The 23606-nt window shown below is 34.5% G+C and overlaps 1 protein-coding gene across 2 annotated transcripts in view; it reads right to left on the bottom strand.

Moving 5' to 3' along the window:
* The window catches only part of LOC136269545 (sacsin-like), a 46893-nt gene extending 27716 nt beyond the window's left edge, over positions 1-19177 (bottom strand). Inside the window, exons 1-7 of one of the 2 annotated variants that reach the window (XR_010714969.1) lie at positions 18972-19177; positions 17846-18000; positions 14088-14204; positions 13395-13542; positions 5472-6617; positions 2724-2856; positions 37-320 (exon numbers count right to left, since the gene is read on the bottom strand). Coding sequence is in view for 1 of the 2 variants with exons in the window: in XM_066088637.1 (XP_065944709.1) it covers positions 2724-2856; positions 5472-6617; positions 13395-13542; positions 14088-14204; positions 17846-17971 (1670 nt within the window). In the remaining variant the exon portion in view is untranslated. The remainder of the gene's footprint in view (positions 1-36; positions 321-2723; positions 2857-5471; positions 6618-13394; positions 13543-14087; positions 14205-17845; positions 18001-18971) is intronic. The other variant, XM_066088637.1, reaches the window with a different exon arrangement.
* Between the last annotated feature and the right edge of the window lie 4429 nt (positions 19178-23606).

Genomic DNA, 23606 nt, shown 5'->3' with positions numbered 1-23606 from the left:
TATATAAACTTATGTTTAACAAATAACTGCAAATACCTTTTCTAATAATGTCTTCAAATTTGGCCTGTACATCAGTTGGTAGAGTGTGCAACAACTTATCTTCCATTCCAACAAATAACTTCATTTTTGAAGATGGCATCATATATATCTCACAGGAGTTGATGTTGTTTACAGTAAATTTAATGTAGGAGCCATTTTGCAGGGGAAGAAGTTTTAGACCTTCAAGGGAATTGTATTGTCCATCAACGAGAAGATATCTGATCAGATTGAATTTGTCATCATTGCTGCAGCTGGTATATGCATCAGACGTTCTCAAAATCCTGTAATTGGTTTAATTTGATCAAAATTATACTTAATATGTATATGATATTCGATTCTCTAACAACCTTAAAGTATATACGGTATATATTAGTGTTGTCAAATCGGTTGAAAATCATGATCAATTTATTGGCAGAATCAGTTGTCTCTAGCTTACATGTACTAATTGATGATCAGCGAATAATCGAATCTTTAACAAATAATAGTAAATTCTTTAACATGGGCCACTTACTTTTATGCTATGGTTTAGTTTAGAATATTAATGCAAGTGCTATTTGCAGTTACTTTTAGAAACTAGTTATGCTGTATTTTAACTGATTAAAATGTTACACATCTTTATGAAATTGAGCCAAGTTCATGACAGTTTTCATTTCATTAAAACAAAATAATAAACAAAATGATAGGTATACTATTAATGGATGTTCCTTAACTTCCAGTAGCTTTATGATGTACTGATAGTATTTGATGTTCCTATACTTACAGTAGCTATATGATGTTCTGATAGTATTTTAAAGGACTAGGATTTTTCTATTGCTATATACTTCATCATTACAGTACAAAAGGCCCATTGGCCTTATCAGTCACCTGAATCACTGCAGTGTGCCTTTTGCGATGAATATTCATGCGCATTATAATAACAGGGCAAATGAAATCATTTTTAATATTCCAGGACTGTTTAATCAAATAAACGTTTTAAATTAAACAAGAATAGAATTCCTGGGCCCCCCGCCGCTCAAACAGTATACTAGTATTGAGTCTATCGACCAAGGCTGATTTAGGAACTTGACCAAGGTATTAGTGGTATAAACATTTGGTATAAATTTAATGAAAATCCGTCAAAATTTGTAGGCATGAGAGCGCTTACAAGGTCAATTTTTGGATAAAACGGAGTCATTATTGTGGTCAAAGTCCCATAACTCCAACAAAAAGTATCGACCAATGCTGATTTTCGAACTTGACCAAAGTATTAGTAGTATAAACATTTGGTATAAATTTAATGAAAATCCGTCAAAATTTGTAGGCATGAGAGCGCTTACAAGGTCAATTTTTGGATAAAACGGAGTCATTATTGTGGTCAAAGTCCCATAACTCCAACAAAAAGTATCAGCCAATGCTGATTTTCAAACTTGACCAAGGTAATAGTGGTATAAACATTTGGTATAAATTTAATGAAAATCCGTCAAAATTTGTACGCATGAGAGCGCTTACAAGGTCAATTTTTGGATAAAACGGAGTCATTATTGTGGTCAAAGTCCCATAACTCCAACAAAAAGTATCAGCCAATGCTGATTTTCAAACTTGACCAAGGAAATAGTGGTATAAACATTTGGTATGAATTTAATGAAAATCCGTCAAAATTTAGGCATGAGAGCGCTTACAAAAAAGTGTGACGGACGGAAACACAGACACACGGACGGATGCCCGGCATTTCTATGTCCCCGCTCCGCGTTGCGGCGGGGGACAAAAAAAACCTGTAGCATAACATACAGTGACATAATTAAACAAATCTTAAGTACAAAAAAAATTCAACCAAAAGAACACCACCTTACCCTATATAATCATTAGAACCCTGCCCTAACAGCAGAGCCCCTGACCCAGGGGCCATAAACTTCACAATTTCTGAAGAGGCATCCTTCCTCATCATAACTATGTACTTCATTTATGGGCTAAACACCCAAGAGCAGAGAAGATTTTCAAAGAATTAATCATTTTTACTTTATTAATAATTAGAGCACTACAGTAACACAAGAACCCCTGACCCAGGAGCCATGAAATTAAATTTTAGGAAGAGGCATTCATCCTCATAATAACTATGTATTTAGTTCATCTGCTTATTTGAAGAATTAATGCATATTCACTAAATAGTCATTACAGCCCTACCCTATAGCCAGATCCCCTGACCCTGGGGCCATGAATTTCACAATTTTGGTAGAGAGTTCACTGCTTATACGTGTGTATTACAATCATGCCAGCAGTTTGCCAGGCGTAAAGAAGATTTTTTAAAGATTGCATTGATTTTGATGGTTTTAGCCCCACCCCTCAAACCGAGGGGGGCAGGGGCCATGGATTTCACAATTTTTGTCTCTTTTACCCATAGATACTATATGCCAAATTTGGTTGAAATTGGTTCAGTGCTTCCAGAGAAGAAGCTAAAAATGTTCAAAAGTTTACAACCCACGAACGACAACGAACAAAAACAGATAGCAATAAGTCACACGAGTGACTCAGGTGACCTAAAAACATTAATCTGTTTGCTTCGTGTAAATTAAATTTTACAAATTTATATTTTCAAAACTAATAATTAAATTCTACATTTTGTTTATAGAAATGTTTTTCATATCTAAATGAAACAATTTGTTTATGCATATTAGAGAGCTTAAGGTTTGATTTGCACAAAAAATGACCTGTTGATAAAGTCTGGTGTTACTTCTTCTTGTTCCTGCAGTTCAAGTGTCTCCCATACATGATCTTCAACCTCCACAGTATTTTGTTGATACATTTCAAGTATTTTTCTTATGGTTGACTCCACTCCATGGCCTTGAAACGAATGATCAAAAAAAAAAATCCTAAGTTAAAACATTTTAGTTCCAATGAATGAGATACAATTTTATTTTTCTATTGACTAATTGATTACCACAAATTTGTTGTTTCAAATCACCATGATCCCTATTGATAATCAAACTATAATTTTATGATATTTACATGGAAAACCCATTGGTTAGTGCTAGGAAATATCAAACTGTAACTGTGTTAAAGTAAAAGTCAATTGACTACTAATCTAATAATCACTGTATGCAATAGAAATTAAATTCCTCGAGCCACATCTCTTGAAATTACCATATTCAATCTTGATTTCTCTGACCCTTGGATATGTCTAAACTTTTTCACAGCCACATTAAATTTTGAGATTACGGGAGTTAATCAAAGTAAAGGAGTGGATCTTAGTTTTTACAAAGTTTTAATTCACCAGATCTATAGCACACTTACATGGCAAGAAAGATGAAGGAATTAAAGATAAAAAAGATAAATGAATACTCTAAACAGGGTTATTTCCATGCCATGTAATTCTCTTGTCCATCTTGCAAACGGGTTCACCCCGTCTTTAATTTGCCGGGACATAACTGTGTTCAAAGGGATAATTTGAAACAATAATTAAATTTGACCTGTCTTAAATCCATCCGCTCTCAACGAAGATGAAAAGAGCAATAATACAATGGGGGTGTGGCACAAATATTTTCCTGTATACAGTATGAATTGAAAATAAAATTACTGGCAGACTTAGATGACTTTATGAAACAGCAAAAAATGCAACATATCTATAAGCAAACAGTTAAATCTGATGGTTAATTGTCTTGGGCTTTTCCCATATTTGCCGAGATAACAAACTTACAGCTAACAAATCACTGTTAAAGTTACTTTGAACAAATGTACAGTCAAACTTCGTTATCTCAAACTAGGTGGGGCTGTTGAAAAACTTCGAGATATCTGAATATTCGAGATTGATCGAGGGTAAAATACTTTAAAAATAGGTGGTTGGGACTTAAAAATTACTTCGACATATCCATTGTACTCGAGATATCGGTGTTCGAGATATCGAAGTTTAACTGTATATAGGAAAGACACATTATGTTAAATTTCTTTTGAAAGAGCTCTTAAATCAAGAATATTTAATAAAGGACTTCATTTTAGTAATACAAAACTGTAGTTTTTAAATTAATATTTAATCTTTGATATTAAATATTGGTCAGACAAGTGATGTTAACGATGATGCAAAAATGTTTATTATTCAATTAATAGTAACTAGAGGTACTGTGAGCAAGCTCACAATCGATACCCCCCGCTAAGATAAAAATCATAATGCGAGTATTTTTCCATTTATAGAAAATATTGGATGAATCTATTTCACCGTCCATTTTCCTTAAATAACAACTGCTCTATTTTTTTAAAACTGTTGGTCATAATCAATCTTTGTGTGAAGTAAGAACATTTAATGCTTCTCCATAAGATAATGACCGGACACAAATTTTTCACTTTTTCTGCCAGTGACCTTGACCTTGCCCACATGACCTTGGGTCAAGGTCATGACACACCTTTTGGTCCTAAGCAATATTTGTGTGAAGTTACAACGTCCAATAATTCTCCATAAGAAAGATATTGACCGGACATGAATTTTATACTATTTTTCCCAACGACCTTGACCTTGCCCGATTGACCTTGGATTAAGGTCATGACAAACCCATGGGTCATAAGCAATCTTTGTGTGAATTAGGAACTTCCAATGGTTCTCCATAAGAAAGATATGGACCGGACACGAATTTTGCACTTTTTCTGCCAGTGACCTTGACCTTGCCCGATTGACCTTGGATCAAGGTCATGACACACCCTTAGGTCATAATCAATCTTTGTGTGAAGTAAGAACTTCCAATAATTCACCATAAGAAAGATATGGACCGGACACGAATTTTGCACTTTTTCTGCCAGTGACCTTGACCTTGCCCAAATGACCTTGGGTCAAGGTCATGACACACCCTTAGGTCATAAGCAATCTTTGTGTGAATTAAAAAATTTCAATAATTCTTCATAAGAAAGATATGGACCGGACACGAATTTTGCACTTTTTCTGCCAGTGACCTTGACCTTCCCCGATTGACCTTGGGTCAAGGTCATGACACACCCTTAAGTCATAAGCAATCTTTGTGTGAAGTAAGAACTTCCAATAACTCTCCATAGGAAAGATATGGAACGGACACGAATTTTGCACTTTTTCTGCCAGTGACCTTGACCTAATGACCTTGGGTCAAGGTCATGACACACCCTTAAGTCATAAGCAATCTTTGTGTGAAGTAAGAACTTCCAATAACTCTCCATAGGAAAGATATGGAACGGACACGAATTTTGCACTTTTTCTGCCAGTGACCTTGACCTTGCCCGAATGACCTTGGGTCAAGGTCATGACACACCCTTAGGTCATAAGCAATCTTTGTGTGAAGTAAGAACTTCCAATGCTTCTCCATAAGAAAGATATGGACCGGACACGTTTGCACAGACAGACGGACGGACAGACGGACGGACAGACGGACAAGGTGATTCCTATATACCCCCCCAAACTTCGTTTGCGGGGGGTATAAAAATAACTTTAAAATTGAACATACCTGAAGGGATTTTGTTTGATCTAAGAAAGACTGCCTGATCCTTGGAGATCCACTTTCCTCCCTCGTTGGTGGTGAAAAAGACTTTGGTATTTTGCAGCTTTTCTACCAAAGGGGGAAACAAAATTCTCCAGTGTTCATCAACTTCATTTGCATCTGGAATGCATTGTGATACAGTTATTGCATGTGCACTCAAATCTTCATAGTTTGAACTTTCCTGGACAAACTCTTGCAGAAAACTGGAATAGACCTCTGATAAAACTTCAATAACAAGTGCTTGGTTCCATTGGATGGACTTATCTGTGTGGGTATGATTACGTATTTGGTCAGCAGTCGGCCATTTCACAAATCGTCTGCTTTGACTAAGGGCAAAAAACCCATTAACATGAATTGGCAATCCACTAAGACTTTCCTCTGTTAATGGAAGTGGTAAAAAGCAGAAAACATGGCCTTGAAAATTTGAAGGACAATCCATATCCATAGCTACACCTACATAGGGACTGTAAGACAGAGAGTCATCTTTTGAGAGTTTTTGCAATGTTGAGGACATACTGTTTTCCCCTTGAAACAAATTCATCACCTTCCAAGATCTATAGGTAACATTGTGCACATCATCTTCCACACAGATTTTCATGTTATAACTATTTCGTATGGAATCTAATGGTAAGGTATTTCCTAAACTTTGAATCTGTGATCTCATGTCGGTTCTGGAAGACCGTACTGCTTCAATGGTTGTCTTATCTATGTGAACAGAGAAATGTATTTCACCTATGTCTCCTGTCTTTGATTCATTTTCTTCTCTAAGTAAAGTGATACTTTCAAGGCATTTCAAAAAGAGCAATGATACTGGGGCCTCATCCTTGAATGACATAAACAGGTCATCCACTTTGGATTTGTCATAAATGTTGTCCGAGAGTTTTGTCTCCTCTTGGCGCAGAGGAAATCTAAATATTGTTCCCTTAAAGTGTCCACTTTCTAGTGTATTTTGATCAAAACCAAACACTCCTGAGAAGGCCTTAAGACAGTCATCTACCTTCATTTTCTTATATCTGTGAAGCTTTTTCAGTTTCATGGTCTGGCAGACCTTTGAGGAATCTTGATGTGGGTCCAATACTAGAAGCTGGTCTCCACTGATAATAACTGGGTGGTCTGGAAGACATATAGTAATAGTGCAGAGAAATTTTTGATAATGGTCATAAAACTACAATGACACGTATAAAATCAAATGATAACTAACAATATCAATGCTATTTTTTTCTCTCTGACTAAAAGGGACAAGGTTTATGCACTCTACAGCACCCTCCTATATGCAATCTTAATGCAATTATTCCAAACAAGCTTGCTGTTTTCCAGTATTTTTATTACATTCATTCAAGATTATGAGGGGCCAAAGTCTAAATAATAAAAGAATCAGCAATTTGTTAAAATGCTTGCATATAAGTAAAACCAATATCATAACATTTCAGTTTTTGTGAATTAAAATATTTCCTTTGTTAAATAGGATCCCCTATGTGGCCATACCCTACTCCTAAAGAATTTGGTTATGGCAAAATTATTTAAGGTTTTAAGGTTTGTTTCACAAAAGTTACAGCTTTCTAGGCAAATGGTTTTTGAGAAGATATGTAAAAAATTTTCTCTATACCTATGTAAAAATTTGCTCCCCCTCCCTGTGACCCAATCCTACCCCTGGGGATCATGATTCGAAAAAACTTGAATCTATCCCAACCCTACCTTTGGATGCTTTCACACAAGTTTAAGCTTTTCTGCCCATTCAGTTTCTATGAGAAGAAGATTTTTAAAGATTTTTCTTTAGGCTGCAGCAATATCATTTCTTGTTCGTCGGACATCCAATGAACAAAGGTATGTGTAGGCCAGCGATTAAATTATAAAAACATTTTTTTAAGGCAAAAGTTTCGGCCTTATATAGATAAAGGACTATATTTAGTATGCTTAAATATCTGCCCCCAGTTTTAACCAATTTCTAAAAAGTATCGTATTAAAATCAAATCTTCATAAATCATTATAAAGAGGATGCCTACCACTTTAATCCTGATTTCATGATTTCCCATTTGCTGTTTATTTATGACGTCACCTAAATGAGCTAAACCCTACAATTTTTGAAAACAAATGTTTATATTTTGCATTAGGAAGTATTGAGCGCAGATGTGCTCAAGTACAATTTTAACATATGTTTTTGTTCATATAATTATACACATCATACTATAAAATAGTACTTTAGCAAGCTTAAGCCTGCGCTCGATGTTTCCAAGTCAAAAAACCACGGGTGGGATGAACAAGAAATAATATTGGTGTGGCCCTATACATTCCCATGTAATAATTTAACTCTCTATTGTGGCCCCACCCTAACCCTTGGGACCAGAAGTAGAACAAACTTGAATATACCCTACCTTATGGTGCTTCCACAAAAATTTCAGTTTTTTTTAGATTTCCTGACTGATTTGTTTAAGAGAAGATTTTTGAAAGTTTCTATAAGATTTACAATAATTTCTAATTATCTCCCCTTAAAAAAGGGTGTGGTTCTTAACTTTTGTAACTTTGAATTTCCTTTGCCTAAGGGTGCTTTGCAATAAGTTTAGTTGAAATTAGCCAAGTGGTTCTGGAGAAGATGTTGAAAATGTGAAAAGTTTACGGCCAGAAAGACGAACAGAGGACAGACAAAATGTGATCAGAAAAGCTCAGTTGAGCTTTCAGCTCAGTTGAGCTTTCAGCTCAGTTGAGCTTGAAATTGATTCATAATAAATATTGATGAATTTACATTATATAGAACAAAATAACACCCAAAACTGTTATTATTCAAAGTTTAGTTGAAATTAGCCAAGTGGTTCCGGAGAAGATGTTGAAAATGTAAAAAGTTTACGGCCAGAAAGACAAACAGAGGACAGACAAAATGTGATCAGAAAAGCTCAGTTGAGCTCTGAGCTCAGTTGAGCTAGAAATTGATTCATCATGAATATTGATGAATTCACATTATATAGAACAAAATAACACCAAAAAATGTTATTATTCTATTATTGCAGAATTATCTTGAGGTTCTGTGAGCAAGTTCACAAATGATATTTCCTGCTAAGAAAATAAATTAACTCCAGTATTTTTCTATTGGAAAGTCATTTCTCTTACAGTAACCTTGAACTTGCACAATGACCACAGCTCCAGATTAGGGTATATTTAGAGGTCAGATTTTGGCCAAGACAGAAACTATGCATTTTTTTAACAATGACCTTGAACTTGCACAACTGACCCTGGGTAAGTTTATGACACACCCTCAGGACATGAGCAATCTTGATCTGAAGAAGGAACATAAAATGTTTCACCATAAGAAAGGTGTAGACCGGACACAAACAATGAACTTTTTCTTCCAATGACCTTGAACTTGCTCAAACGATCTTGGGTCAAATTCCAGACACAATATAAGGTCATAAGCATTCTTTGTGTAAAGTAAGAACTGTCAATGATTCTCCATAAGAAAGATAAAGAAAGATATAGACCGGACACAAATTTTGCACTTTTTCTTCCAATGACCTTGAACTTGCTCAAATGACCTTGGGCCAAAATCATGTCACACCCTCAAGTCATAAGCAACCTTGGTGTGAAGTCAGAACACAAATTTTTTCACTTTTTCTTCCAATGACCTTAAACTTGCTCAAATGACCTTGGGCCAAAATCATGTCACACCCTCAAGTCATAAGCAACCTTGGTGTGAAGTCAGAACACAAATTTTTTCACTTTTTCTTCCAATGACCTTGAACTTGCTCAAATGACCTTGGGCCAAAATCATGTCACAACCTCAAGTCATAAGCAACCTTGGTGTGAAGTCAGAACTCCATAAGAGAGATAAGGACCTGACATTATCGCACAAACATATAGACCGACGGACAAGGTGATTCCTATATACCCCCAAAACTTTGTTTGCTGAGGGTATAATTATTCATATGCTGTCATGGTATTAGACTTAAACAGTACATATTATACATGTATGATTAATGTAAAGCATATTTAAGCATTGAATCATTATTTTTTGAAAGATGTTAATCTCATGACTGCAACAGTGTGTGCATACAAATTAAATAACGAGCACTAACGTGTTATTAAAATTTGTTTGTACACAGCATTGCAATAAGAGATCACATATCTTTCAACAAGAGGCCCATGGGCCACATCGCTCACCTGAACAGCAGTTCCTTGTAACATTACATTTCGTAGCATATGCTTTTTCTATTTTAAACATTGAACCCCTTTCTGGGGACCCAGTTATGGTCCGAGGTTTATGGTTGGCTTGAACAACATAAATAGTAACATAGGAATGAAAATGTGTAGCACTGCGGTGGGACCGCACGTACACAACCTGAAAAACTGAATGTAGCAGAGTTCCACTTCAAGAGGAATAACTCTCAGACTGTACAGAACATCAAGAAAGATAACTCTTGGTTCCACTACATTAGAGTTTACACAATTTGAGGATCCTTGCATAGTAATCTCACAAACTGTAGCATTATAGTTCTCGAGAAAAACTTATTAAAAACATTTTCAATATATCTTTCTATGTTAAACTTTGAACCCCTCTTGGGGACACAGTATTAGTCAAGGGCTAAAGTTTTAATTATTTGGAATCTACATTATTAAGGATGCTTGCATAGTTATCTCACAAGCTGAAGCATTATAGTTCTTTCAATATTTTCCCTCTATATTTCTATGCTAAACTTTGAACACCTCTTGGGGCCCCAGTATCAGATTGAGGTCATGGCTTTTATGATTTCGAATCTACACATCTGAGGGTGCTTACGTAGTTATCTGACAAATTGATGCATTGTAGTTCTCGAAAAGAAGATTTTTAAACATTTTCCATATATACCGGTACTTCTACATTTAACTTTAAACCCATCTTGGGTCCCTAGTATTAGTCCAGGGGTCACTATTTTAAAACTGTTGAACCTTCATTATCCAAGGTTGTATGCATGATAGTTATCTCACAAATTGAAGCATTGTAGTTCTCGAGAAGAAGATTTTTTTAACATGTTACCTTTATATTTCTATAATAAACTTTGACCCCATCTTGGGGCCCCAGTATTGGTCCGGGGGTCACGATTTTACCAATTAGGAATCTACATAAGCGAAGGCATAGAAATTCCACAAACTAAAACATTGTAGTTCTTGAGAAGAAAATTTTTAAACTTTTCCTTTATGTTTTTTAAAATGTTTAAATTTTGAACCCCTCTTGGTGCCCATCAATTGTCTGGGAGTTACAATTTTTTGAATCTTCATTATTTAAGGATGTACATGTATGCATAGTAATATCCCAAACAGTTGCACTATAGTTCTTGAGAAGAAGATTTTAAAACATTTTCCTATATATGTTAAAATCTAAACCCCTACTGGGGCCCCACTTTTTGTTCGGGGGTCACAATTTTTACAATCTTCACTATATATACAACCTTTTGTGTATGTATTGGCATTTTTGGTGTAGTGGTTTTTGAGAAGAAATTTTTTAAACATTTTTCATATGTAGTTCTATTTAAACTTTGAACCCCGCCTGGGGCTGCAGTTTTGGTCTGAGGGTCACGATTTCTACAATTTAGAATCTTCATTATACATACAAGCTTTTGTGTAAATATTGGCATTTCTGGTGCAGTGGTTCTTGAGAAGAAGATTTTTAAAACATTTTCCTAAGGTATTTCTATTTTAAACTTTGAACCCCGCCTGGGGCCCCAGTTTTGGTCCGAGGGTCACGATTGTTACAATTTAGAATCTTCACTATATATACAAGCTTTTATGTAAATATTGGCATTTCTGGTGCAGTGGTTCTTGAGAAGAAGATTTTTAAAACATTTTCCTATGTATTTCTATGTTAAACTTTGAACCCCGCCTGGGGCCCCATTTTTGGTCCGAGGGTCACGATTTTTACAATTTAGAATCTTCACTATGTATACAAGCTTTTGTGTAAATATTGGCATTTCTGGTGCAGTGGTTCTTGAGAAGAAGATTTTTTAAACATTTTCCTATGTATTTCTATGTTAAACTTTGAACCCCACCTTGGGCCCCAGTTTTGGTCCGAGGGTCACAATTTTAACAATTTAGAATCTTCTCTATATATAAAAGCTTTTGTGTAAATATTGGCATTTCTGGTGCAGTGGTTCTTGAGAAGAAGATTTTTTAAACATTTTCCATATGTAGTTCTATGTTAAACTTTGAACCCCGCCTGGGGCCCCAGTTTTAGTCCGAGGGTCACGATTGTTACAATTTAGAATCTTCACTATATATAAAAGCTTTTGTGTAAATATTGGCATTTCTGGTGCAGTGGTTCTTGAGAAGAAGATTTTTTAAACATTTTCCTATGTATTTCTATGTTAAACTTTGAACCCCGCCTGGGGTTGCAGTTTTGGTCCGAGGGTCACGATTGTTACAATTTAGAATCTTCACTATATATACAAGCTTTTGTGTAAATATTGGCATTTCTGGTGCAGTGGTTCTTGAGAAGAAGATTTTTTAAACATTTTCCTATGTATTTCTATGTTAAACTTTGAACCCCGCCTGGGGCCCCATTTTTGGTCCGAGGGTCACGATTTTTACAATTTAGAATCTTCACTATGTATACAAGCTTATGTGTAAATATTGGCATTTCTGGTGCAGTGGTTCTTGAGAAGAAGATTTTTTAAACATTTTCCTATGTATTTCTATGTTAAACTTTGAACCCCACCTTGGGCCCCAGTTTTGGTCCGAGGGTCACAATTTTAACAATTTAGAATCTTCTCTATATATAAAAGCTTTTGTGTAAATATTGGCATTTCTGGTGCAGTGGTTCTTGAGAAGAAGATTTTTTAAACATTTTCCATATGTAGTTCTATGTTAAACTTTGAACCCCGCCTGGGGCCCCAGTTTTGGTCCGAGGGTCACGATTGTTACAATTTAGAATCTTCACTATATATAAAAGCTTTTGTGTAAATATTGGCATTTCTGGTGCAGTGGTTCTTGAGAAGAAGATTTTTTAAACATTTTCCTATGTATTTCTATGTTAAACTTTGAACCCCGCCTGGGGCCCCAGTTTTGGTCCGAGGGTCACGATTGTTACAATTTAGAATCTTCACTATATATACAAGCTTTTGTGTAAATATTGGCATTTCTGGTGCAGTGGTTCTTGAGAAGAAGATTTTTAAAGACATGCACCCTATACTTACTGTTTCGCAATTATCTCCCTTTTCAAAAGGGCTGTGCCCTTTATTTTAACAATTTATAACCCCCTTTCCATAAGGATGCTTTGTACCAAATTTGGTTAAATTTGGCCTAGTGGTTTTTGAGAAGAAGTTGAAAATGTGAAAAGTTTACAGACGGACGGACGGACAGACAGACAGACGGACGGACGGACGGACGGACGACGGACAACGGGTGATCAGAAAAGCTCACTTGAACCTTCGGTTCAGGTGAGCTAAAAACTAATGATTCAATGCTTATATAAACAATATTTACTTCGAATTCCATTCCCTTTTCACAATTCTGTTTTAGATTTCAAAAGCTCTGCCTTATTCTACGAGTTATGCGTAATTAATGGAAGAGCCATTGGAACAGCCGATTTATGCTGCCAAAATACTGCACAAGGCTATATATTCCAATTACACAATCCTTTTTTTCTTTCTGTGATTTGATTAATATAAACTTTAGTAAAATGATTAATTAATAAGAAGAAAAAGTTTATCAGCAGAAGTATAATGCCAGGCTGTGATCCGGTTTGAATTTGCGAGGAAAGTCAGTCACGTTCTTCAAGAATACTGAGGGAAGATTGTATTCGTACGCACTACATTTGTTGTTTGGGCTTCTGTGTTATGTGTAAATAACACTCATATCAATCAAAGCAATTTAATGTAGGGAGAAAGGAAGTGAATGCAAATACATGTATAATGTGATGTTGCAAGTTACCTGTGATGTGAAAAACAGATTTGAATCCAAGACCAAATCTTCCAACCTTGGTCTTGTCAAACTCTTTAATGCTGCTGTACAACATCTTTATTCCTTTCCAGTCATCTTCAGAAAACTCTGCATTGTTGTGTACCAATAGCGCTGGTCCCTTCAGAGAAAATAAGCCTCTATTGGTTAATTGTAATTGATAAATTAATACGAGATATCTTTATGATTTAATGCATAAATCAAACCATTCTGAAAATTCCAGATACCAAGAAAGCAAAAGATGCATTTGAGCATGTTCAGCATAATTCAGATTATTTAGAATCATTCTGAGGCTAAGTAAAAAGATTTTGATTCCTTGAGATTTACATTTCTTTATGAATGCCTTTAGCTAGATATGAGTTTTCAGAAATTTAAAAGTAAAAAAAATACACTTTATCGGAACAAATTAATATCAAATACTTCCCACTTCCATTTAAAAATCAACAAAATTGTAATAAAACTTGTACTTTAAAAACTTCCCCAATATTTACAAATGTTTTATCTTTTCAATATGATATCTTTAGCTATATGGAAACAATTCTCGATGTTGTCATTGATGATCAAATTTAATATATTTATTAATTCCTTCTTCCTCTGAAATATTCTTTTCACTTGAACATGATTATTATATGATAGACGCATTAAAAACTATTGTCAATTAACTACCTTGAAATACTTCCTGAAAGGAGCTTTCTTTGTCGAAGGTTCTTGCACTGCTGGTCGGCCATCATAAAGAATCTTCATCTCCGAGGCGCCAGCATCCTCTGCGTTTTGGATGATTTCCTGTTTGGAATTATTTTAATGAATTTTGTTTGTTAAAAATTTCATTCTCTGTCAATATTTTTTGGAAGTCTACAAACACAGGAAATTAGAATACTCAAATTTATAAAAAAAAATTGCTCACTTTATAAAGACAGTAGGGTGAAAAGCTATTTAGAGGACTTTGTTTAATTTTAACCAAGACCTCTGACTTTAAATCCATTACACATCTTTTACATCTTTTACATGGGTATCTAATCAAGCACTCTATTGGTAAAGTATAAGATACAGCATAAAGGAGATAAATTTGGTCCTTACAAGAGTTTTACACAGAGGTATGTCATGACCTTGACATTTGACGGAGACATATTTCAAGGTCACTCAGACCCCTTACCAACAGGCAGTGTTTTTGTAAAGTCTTGGCAAGACTTGGCAAAGTGGAAAAAATAATGGTTTAAATCTGGAAATCAAAGACATCTGCAATGACCTTTGTATTTGACCTATAAAAAATGGCTCAGAGTGGCTGCACACCTGTTACCCAAAAGAACTCTTTAATTGAAGTATGACAAAAGTGGAGTATTGGGGAGAGAATATTTAGTCCAAACAATTTTCATAGAGGACTTGATCTTGATTTTTGACCTTTAAACTTTGCGCAAGGTCATTGCACAGCTGATACCAAAAGGCTCTCTGTGAATAAAGTATGAGTATGATTTGGCCAAGGGGAGAGAATGTATGGTCCGGTCAAGGATTCTACGTATTAATATTGCTATGACTAAGAAACTTGATTTAGATCAATGCACATCCTTAACCCAAAGTCTCTCTGTGAGCGAAGTATGAGCCAGATTCGACCAGGTACAGGAAAGAAAATAAGTGAAGTTGGATGGACAAACAGATGAACAAACAGACTGTTCACTATAAGGTCACTCACTGCCCCCAGAGCATACATGAGGCATTAATTATCAAAACATTTAAGGTCAAATATAATGACAAAAAAAGATGTATAACGACACAATTTATACAGGTCATTTTCAAATTAAGCCTTTATTGCATTTGTGGTTGCATGGGCAGTTTCTTAAGCATACATGCTGCAATATATGCCGGTAGTGTTTAAGAAATGAATATGGTATGTAATTAACTTCATTGTATTGTGATGGTGATTTATCATAACATCATATGCTGTGTTTGAGGTGATGTCAGCAGTGTCAGATGTTGTTAGATCTTGATTTTGTGTCATAAAAAAGAAGATTAGGTCGTGCCCATTTTTTCTATTAGATTGTCTCAGACTGAAATAATGAATCAATTTAGTGTGGTATTGTGTAGCACAGCTGCAATCTCCCCCCCCCCCCCCCCCCCCAAGAAAGATGGCTACATAGCAGTCCCCCCCCCCCCCCCCCCCTCCCTTGAAAAATGAAGTAGATTTTCCCCTAGGAAAGCTGGTTTTATATATATAGTGTTGTTTTCCCTCGGATTGAAATGTCACATTTTAATTAGTTTACACATGACACGTGACTACCGGATATATCTCTATGTCCATCTGGACATTCTGCAATATGGCCGACACTTCGCCTAATACTCATCTTGAAATTTCACTAAACTTCTGTGGAGGAAAGGGGAAAAAATGTTTAAAATTGAATAACAACCAAACATTTTAAGTGAACAAGGGCACAGCAAAGATTTTTTTAAAAAAGTCTTTGAAAGATGAGAATGATGATTTTAAGGAGTTTGATTGTGTAAAATTAGACAAGATGTAAACCCACTTTTACATGGATTTTGCGTAGATCATTGCTGTTTGTGAACAAATGTCTTACATGATATAGGCCTCGTGAAAACAAGACAATTATTAGGTTAATTGTTGCTGACTGACTACAGAAATATATCAGGTTGAACAATTTCATAGACGGCGAGGCGTGGCCGAGCCTTGATCAATCTCATAGACGGCAAAATGGTTCCTATTATTCACAGGTACATGCTAAACACATTATTTTACGATAATCAGTTCAGTTCTCTAGCTATAGCGCTGTCTTTTACATGAACCAAACAAAAATTGTTTATATTAAATATTTAGTCGACAAACATGACATTGTGTACATATGTATTATGGAGATTTATGCAACCTGTTGATATGATGCAACAATCATATCAATGATTGCACATGTGTAGATCTAGAGGGGTGGATGGGTGGAGTTTGGGGTTGGTAGGGTCCGAACCCCCCATCAGGCTCCCTCGAAAATTAATTTTAATTTCTTCAGGTGAAATAATTAACACATCATCACAATGGCTGACTTTTGATCGAAGAGAAATTTGGTTTTATCGAAAGTATTTTTTATCAATTTTTTATCAATGGCAACAATTGTAATTTTAACTTACTCCATAACCGAGAGGACAAAGTGTCGGACTTGTGATCCTTACATCCCAAGTTTGAATCCCGCAGGGGCTTTTGTTATAGTTACTGAATAAAAAAATATTCATCTAGCTATTATTCCCAAACTGCAAATTTTTTGCTTTTTTGAAATATGTACAGTATATCATTATATCTTTCATAATAAAATAATTTAGTGTTAATTTTAGTGACTTTTTTCCAGGTGTGTTATTCCACTTTAAAATTACATAAAAAAATTACCGAAAAAATGCCTTTGACCTCCTCTCTCTCTCTCTCCTCTCCCCCCCCCCCCCACCCCCCCCCCCCCCCCCCCAAACTTAAATATTCCTCGGACTCCCTCGGAAATATTTCTGAATCTGCACAAGCTTGCAGCAGGATAATATCAGATGATTTCATAAATCCTTGCTAGCTTATTGACCATGTTGAATTTATTATTATAATTGTGAAGTATATATTAATTAATTTGGCATTGATCGCTAGGAACTATTAGCAGATTACTAATTACCAGTACTATATAACAATTATAAAAAATTTGACCTTGAAACTCAACATTTGACCTTTGATCTGATTATGTGCAATGACCTTGAATTTTATCGCGCTACTAAGTATGAAGTTTCTAGCAATTAAAACTGCATAATATGATTTACTATCAAATTTTATGTACACATTTAAATGATAGTTTTGCATATAAGTATGTGTATAATAACAGGTATTACAGTAAATTTCTTAGTTAGTTATATTTCCATTGGAAAATGAGATGCAAAACTTGTTTTGAAAACAGACTTTACATAAAAGAGTACCACATATTATATTGCCTCTTATTAAGATTCGTCCCCAGCATTGAGGCGGCTATGATTGTATTACAACTTTGATATTCACTATATAACTAAAGGAAGTAAGATTTTAAAAAATGTTTAAGCAAACCAAAATAAACCTGTGTACATTTTACACTTATATTTCTGAAGTTTGTTTTGTTAAAAAAACATGTACAATTGATGAATGATTAAATGCCAACACATTTTCAATAATTCTTAATTATCTCCCTTTAAAAGTTGGCATGATCCTTTGATTTAACAAACTTGAATCCCCTTTACCCAATAATGCTTGGTGCCTAGTTTGGTTGAAATTGGTCCAGTGGTTTTTAGGAGGAAGTCAAAAATGTAAAAATTTTACAGCAAGACAGACAGATGCCAGACAAAAATTAAGTGATCAGAAAAGCTCCCTTGAGTTTTCATCTCAGGTGAGTGAAAAAAAATCCTCAAATTAAAGATGTGTATACATGTACCTTAAGAATTTGTCCATCATCAGGATATTCACTCAGAATAGTTTGCAACTGTTTGATGAGAGGGGGTTGTATCATCCCTGAGTATTCAATTTCATCATCAGAATCGGAATCAACGTCGTCCGCCATCTTAACAATGCACTCAAAAGAGTCTCAATCTGCAAATGAATAAAAACATTTTTATTATTAATTTAAAAAAATGGCTCAATTCTCTACTGTCTTCATCTCATTGGCCAACATGTTTTTAATATCGATACCGCTAATCGGACTGATTGACAAGTCTGTAGGTTAAAGACCAGGCCAATTAACATTTGCTTTCAGAGTTTGCTTTTGAAATCCCGTTCAAATATTCCTTTTGCATGTAGTTATAAAAGTATATAATTTTTCCATTGATATTTTTAATTCAAAAAGCATTGATGTGCACTTAATTAAGAAGGAAGATGGATTAAAGTTTAATATACAAAATGCTCAATTCTGCATAAAAAATAAAACTGTCTTTATAAATGCCATTAATTTTCAAATTTCTCTATCAAATTCCTTTGTTATTTGCAATAAATGCTTGGTCAATGCATTATTTACAAACAGAATATGAACCACTGTGCACATAGAACATGTAGAATAAAAAATTAAGGCATAACATCCAAAGACCACGAAAGAAATTCTAAATGTCGGCCACAAGTTTCAGGTGCAATCAGGTGTAATGAAATTAACAGCACCCAAGAGTGATACACGTGTAGCTGTTTCTGTAAACTGTTTCTGGACTGTGGAATTTCCTTTTTCCGGGAGGCAATTTGACTCATCAGGAGTGGCTGACTACATTTTTCATGGCATAACGTATATGGGAAGAATATAAGTTAAACCATATTTTACCACTAATACGACAGACTAAGTTTTCTTTATCTGTTTACATGTATCTATAGGCCACCAGACGAACCTGCGCCTAATAAAACAAAATATATTAGGCCTAACGGTTAAATTATGCAAGTCTGGTGGATGCTTGCAATTGGAATTCGTTTTAATTATAAATTTTGATTGAAAAATCCACAGTTCATGCTTTCTTAAATGTTGTACTATAATTATATGCACAAAACTTCAGAAAATTAAAAGTTTAAATTACATATAACATTACCTTCTGAGTGTGCACGTTCTCGAATGTGGAAAAATTCGACGCCACGTGCTACAAAAGCTACAGCGAAACAGTATCGAAAGTAGACTCGATTGATCGTACCATGTATCTACGAGTATATTTATATGAACTTCCTTTTGGGAAAGTCATCTTATGAACACTGACAATGGGACTTAGTAATACAATATAGGGACCTATATTATCAAAGCATGCTTATGGGCGATTCAATAAATTGCATTATGCATTATATAGTTTATACGTATAGTTGCGTCCCGGGTAAGTTCTGCTGATTCATCACATGTTGATTGGAGTCACTCTAAATGACCAATCAAAACTTGTAAACGGTACAGAGTAATTTTACTCATTCAATTGACGTTGTCATTGATTAAAAAGGACGTCATATTTCAAAGAGTTAATGGTATTAGATATTATGGGACATCCTGTACTATTAGTTACATGTTTGTAGCTGACCTAATATGGTTTATACATGGTCAGTAAATTCCATATGGGGCGAGAGCGGAGCTAATTCTTTTTAATGCGTTTTTATAATAAACTAAAAAGACAAAGTACGTACCCTTTAGAATAACAGGCACGTACATGTAGCATCAGGGAGGGGGGGGGGGGGGGAGGCACTTTTTCGAGCAGCAAAGATTTTTTCTTAAATTTACATACAAAAAATTGAATTAATTAACATGGAGTTGCCCCCTGCTCCCCCCACACTTTTCTGTGACCCTGTAAAAATTGAATTGAAAATAAGGAAAAAGACAGTGAAATTGGAGTGAAAAGTATAGTAAACTTTTTCTTCCCTGTGCTATACAAAAAATTGAATTAACATGGAGTTGCCCCCCCCCCCCCACACTTTTCTGTGACCCTGTAAAAATTGAATTGAAAATAAGGAAATAGACAGTGAAATTGGAGTGAAAAGTATAGTAAACTTTTTCTTCCCTGTGCTATACAAAAAATTGAATTAACATGGAGTTGCCCCCCCCCCCCCACTTTTCTGTGACCCTGTAAAAATTGAATTGAAAATAAGGAAATAAAAGGTGAAATTGAAGTGAAAAGTATATTTATTCAAACATGAGTTCGACACCAGAGAAGTACTACAAAGTGGACCGGGCTGATCCCTGCAGGCCGAATAAAACTCTGCGCTGATCCCAGGAGAGAAACGCATACCCGGAGCTGATCCCATCAGGCATGAACTCCGGGTTGATCCCAGGAGAGTAACGATGGTGCCCAGGGCTGATCCCTGCAGGCAATTTAACCCCGGGCTGATCCCAGGAGTATGACAAATTCCTGGGGCTGATCCCGGTGTAACGAAGAATTTTGACCCGGATTGAAAATTGACCCGGGGGTCATTTTTCCACGTTGAATATTGAGACCAAAGGTGTTGAATAAAGACCCTAATCCGTTGAAAATTGACCCGCATCGTGGAATTTTGATCATGAAACCGGTTCAAAATTCAACAGCAAAGAAGCACAAATTAACGAATCAATATTATAACTTGAGTTTATTTAATTAAAAATTAGCAGTTTTTATATATTTATTCTTTAGATTTACATGTTCACATGTTTCAACGGGGGAGGGGGGGGGGATTAAAATGAGACTTAAATAATTATTTTTTGAATTTACATAGTATCCCGTTAAATATGTACATGTAATAACTATTTTATTCATAATACACTTTTCGCGTAAAATTGCTGTGTGTGATATCTATATATTTTTAAAGAAATATATGTTTTCTAATAATATTAGAATACATGGTTACACGTTAAAATATTCAATTCAGTAAATCTCTTTTTTTTTTTAATTTGCTGGAGAAGTGTACAAATATAAATAATTTTTACAAACTACAATACGTCATATTATTTAATTTTGGTTTTACGTTCACCTAGTAAATTGAAACTTTGATATTGTTCATTGTAAATTTTCTGAGTGGGTGTAAATAAAAAATTTTGTGTTTGCACCCACTTAGTCACTTAATTTTGTATTCACACCCATCCAGCCAATAACAGTTTACAAAATGATGATATGCTAACATGATTGTACTCTTTCATGAACAATGCTGTAGTTACTATATCTTGAAAGCCGATTGTGGTTGTTTTATTTGTCCCGTTAGAATAACTTTTGATGTAACCAAATATCATCAAATCGCTAATTTTTCTAGGCATTAACAATTCTGCTTCATGGAATCTGTAGCAAGTTAGCAACCTAATTTTTGTACAGGATGACAGTAGAATTTTGCTTTAAAGTTTCTAAATTGCTTTGATCACAAAAATTTATCATAAATTTTAATTGTTTTCGTCAATAAATTGGTAAATTGCATTTTTTTTAAATAGAAATAAGTAGTAGAAGATCATACAGCAGCGTTGGAGTAGATGATTGACCTTCCTATCACAGCCAATTTAAACGTGTTAAATGTGTATATTATGTGTATATAAGACATGAGGTACTTGAATATTAAATAATTATCTGAATATTTATCATATATGATTGTAAGACATATTGTTGGTAGACATGTTCACTCACACCTATATTAACAAACATATCACCTTCATTTATACCTGCAGAGATACAAACATAAGAATGAGATTTTCATGATCCAGCCCATTTGAAAAGAACAGTAAATAAAAGGGAACTGTATATTAAGTTAATATACAGGTATAATACTTAAATAGGTTTAAACAGTGTACCTTAAGAGAATCAAAAACACTTTGGAGATCTAATATAATTATAAACATGGGAAACAATTCTACAATTTTATCTATATAAAAAATCAGAACTACCATAAAGTATATAATTCATATAAAATGGTACACTAATGTCAATAAGTTGTTTAAAAAGTTCGTCTCTTTGTTGAGTGTATCTTGGATATCCAGGGGAAAAATCACATTTCCTTCAGATTCAGACCCACAGTATAAACATCGACTCACATCAGATAAAAAAAATCCTTAAATAAGTAAGCTTTACTAGCTTTATTCCGTAATTGACGTAAAATAATATTTCCTATTGTCTTAACTGAAAGGTTTGTAAGCTCTAAGTATATTTTGTTTTTTAAGTTTTGACTTAAAAAAGAAAGATAAAGTTGATGAAATTTTCTTTTCTGCAGGAAGATTATTCCATAGTTTACATGTAGACAGAGCAAAGCCATTGTAATAAGTATATAGTGGTAGATAGAAAAAAGGTCATTCGACCTACGGTTATATGCATGTTCAGTAGGAAAATATGATTGAATTCAATCTAACATATCTTGTGGTGCTAAACCATTTATATTCTTGTAGAATATAATTAGTTTATGGTTATCCCTTCGAGATTTCGAGGTTTCCAAATTGAGCTCACTATATAACATTATTTTAGAAGAATAAACTCTGATCTCTGTCACTGTCCTGGTTGCTTCAATTTGTACATGTTTAAGCAATTTGGATTTTCCCTTGATACAGCTGCTCCTAACAAAATATCTATCAGTTGTATACTTTTCGCATGTATATACCATTAATATAATTAGATCAACAATCCTCCGACTGTATATTCAGAAGCAAACCTACTTTTTTTTAATTGATTACATTTTTGCTGTAGAGGGTATATGTTTTTAATTTTGAGAAAATATATTACGTCAGTTGCCTGTGTTTCTAATTAACAGGTAAATAATAGAATTGAAAACTCAAAATAATAGAAATAAATTGCGTTTTTAAGAAGAACCATGACTGTATATGCAGAAAATTGGATGGTGCTTTAATAAAGTTAATCAGACACGTTTATGAAAAATTATTTTTAAGTCGTAAAAAATTAAAAACATGTGCACATGTAAATATGTATATGCTGTATTTATACGTTTAAAAAAAAACCCAGTATATATGAAAAAGGATAAAAAATATGACAACCAATCATTTATTATTTTGTCAGTGAAATATTCCGACTTCTTCAAATTAAACATAGGTATCTGACATTATATCCTTTTGTCTTGATATAAATATATATACCCTTTACCCAATAAAGCAGTATAGAGGTTATATATTTTCAATTATTAGAAAAATATACAACGTCAGGTGCCTGTCGAATAGAGCTCTGTTGAATTGCCTTAAAAGTGACGATAACGGGCAATATGTTTGTTAGAATATATTTATCAGAGATTGTGACAAGTTTAAACTTTAAATTCTGTCACATGAGGGAATGAAAACCATGTCATCTATGTCAAAAAGTATTTTAGCCCTACTCGCCTGCTCCATTCCGAAGCAAACGGTCATCTTCTTAGCTTTTATACGTCGTATTGTAATTTTAAATGGAAATCATATTTTCAATCTAAAAACTAAATGATTAATTGGACATATCAGCCTAAAAGAAATTAGCCGCCCGCATGTGTATCAGACAGTATGTACATTTCAAAACTGAAACTTTCAAATATGTGCATGATTGTACATTTAAACCGTGTAGAGTAAGTTCCAGTTCAGATCAAAACTCTGAGGTTTGGGTCAATTCTCAACAGGATCAATTTTCAACGGGTCGAGGTCATCAGAGTTTAGAAAAATCTTTCTCATACCGTTGAAAAATGACCCCGGGTATAGATTTCACGATTTTGGTCTCAATTTTCAACGTTGAAAAATGACCCCCCGGGTCAATATTCAACGTTGAAAAATGACCCCC

The sequence above is a fragment of the Magallana gigas genome, chromosome 6 (genome assembly GCF_963853765.1).
Source record: "Magallana gigas chromosome 6, xbMagGiga1.1, whole genome shotgun sequence".
Classification (NCBI taxonomy): domain Eukaryota; kingdom Metazoa; phylum Mollusca; class Bivalvia; order Ostreida; family Ostreidae; genus Magallana; species Magallana gigas.
This window is presented reverse-complemented; position numbering and strand designations above follow the sequence as displayed.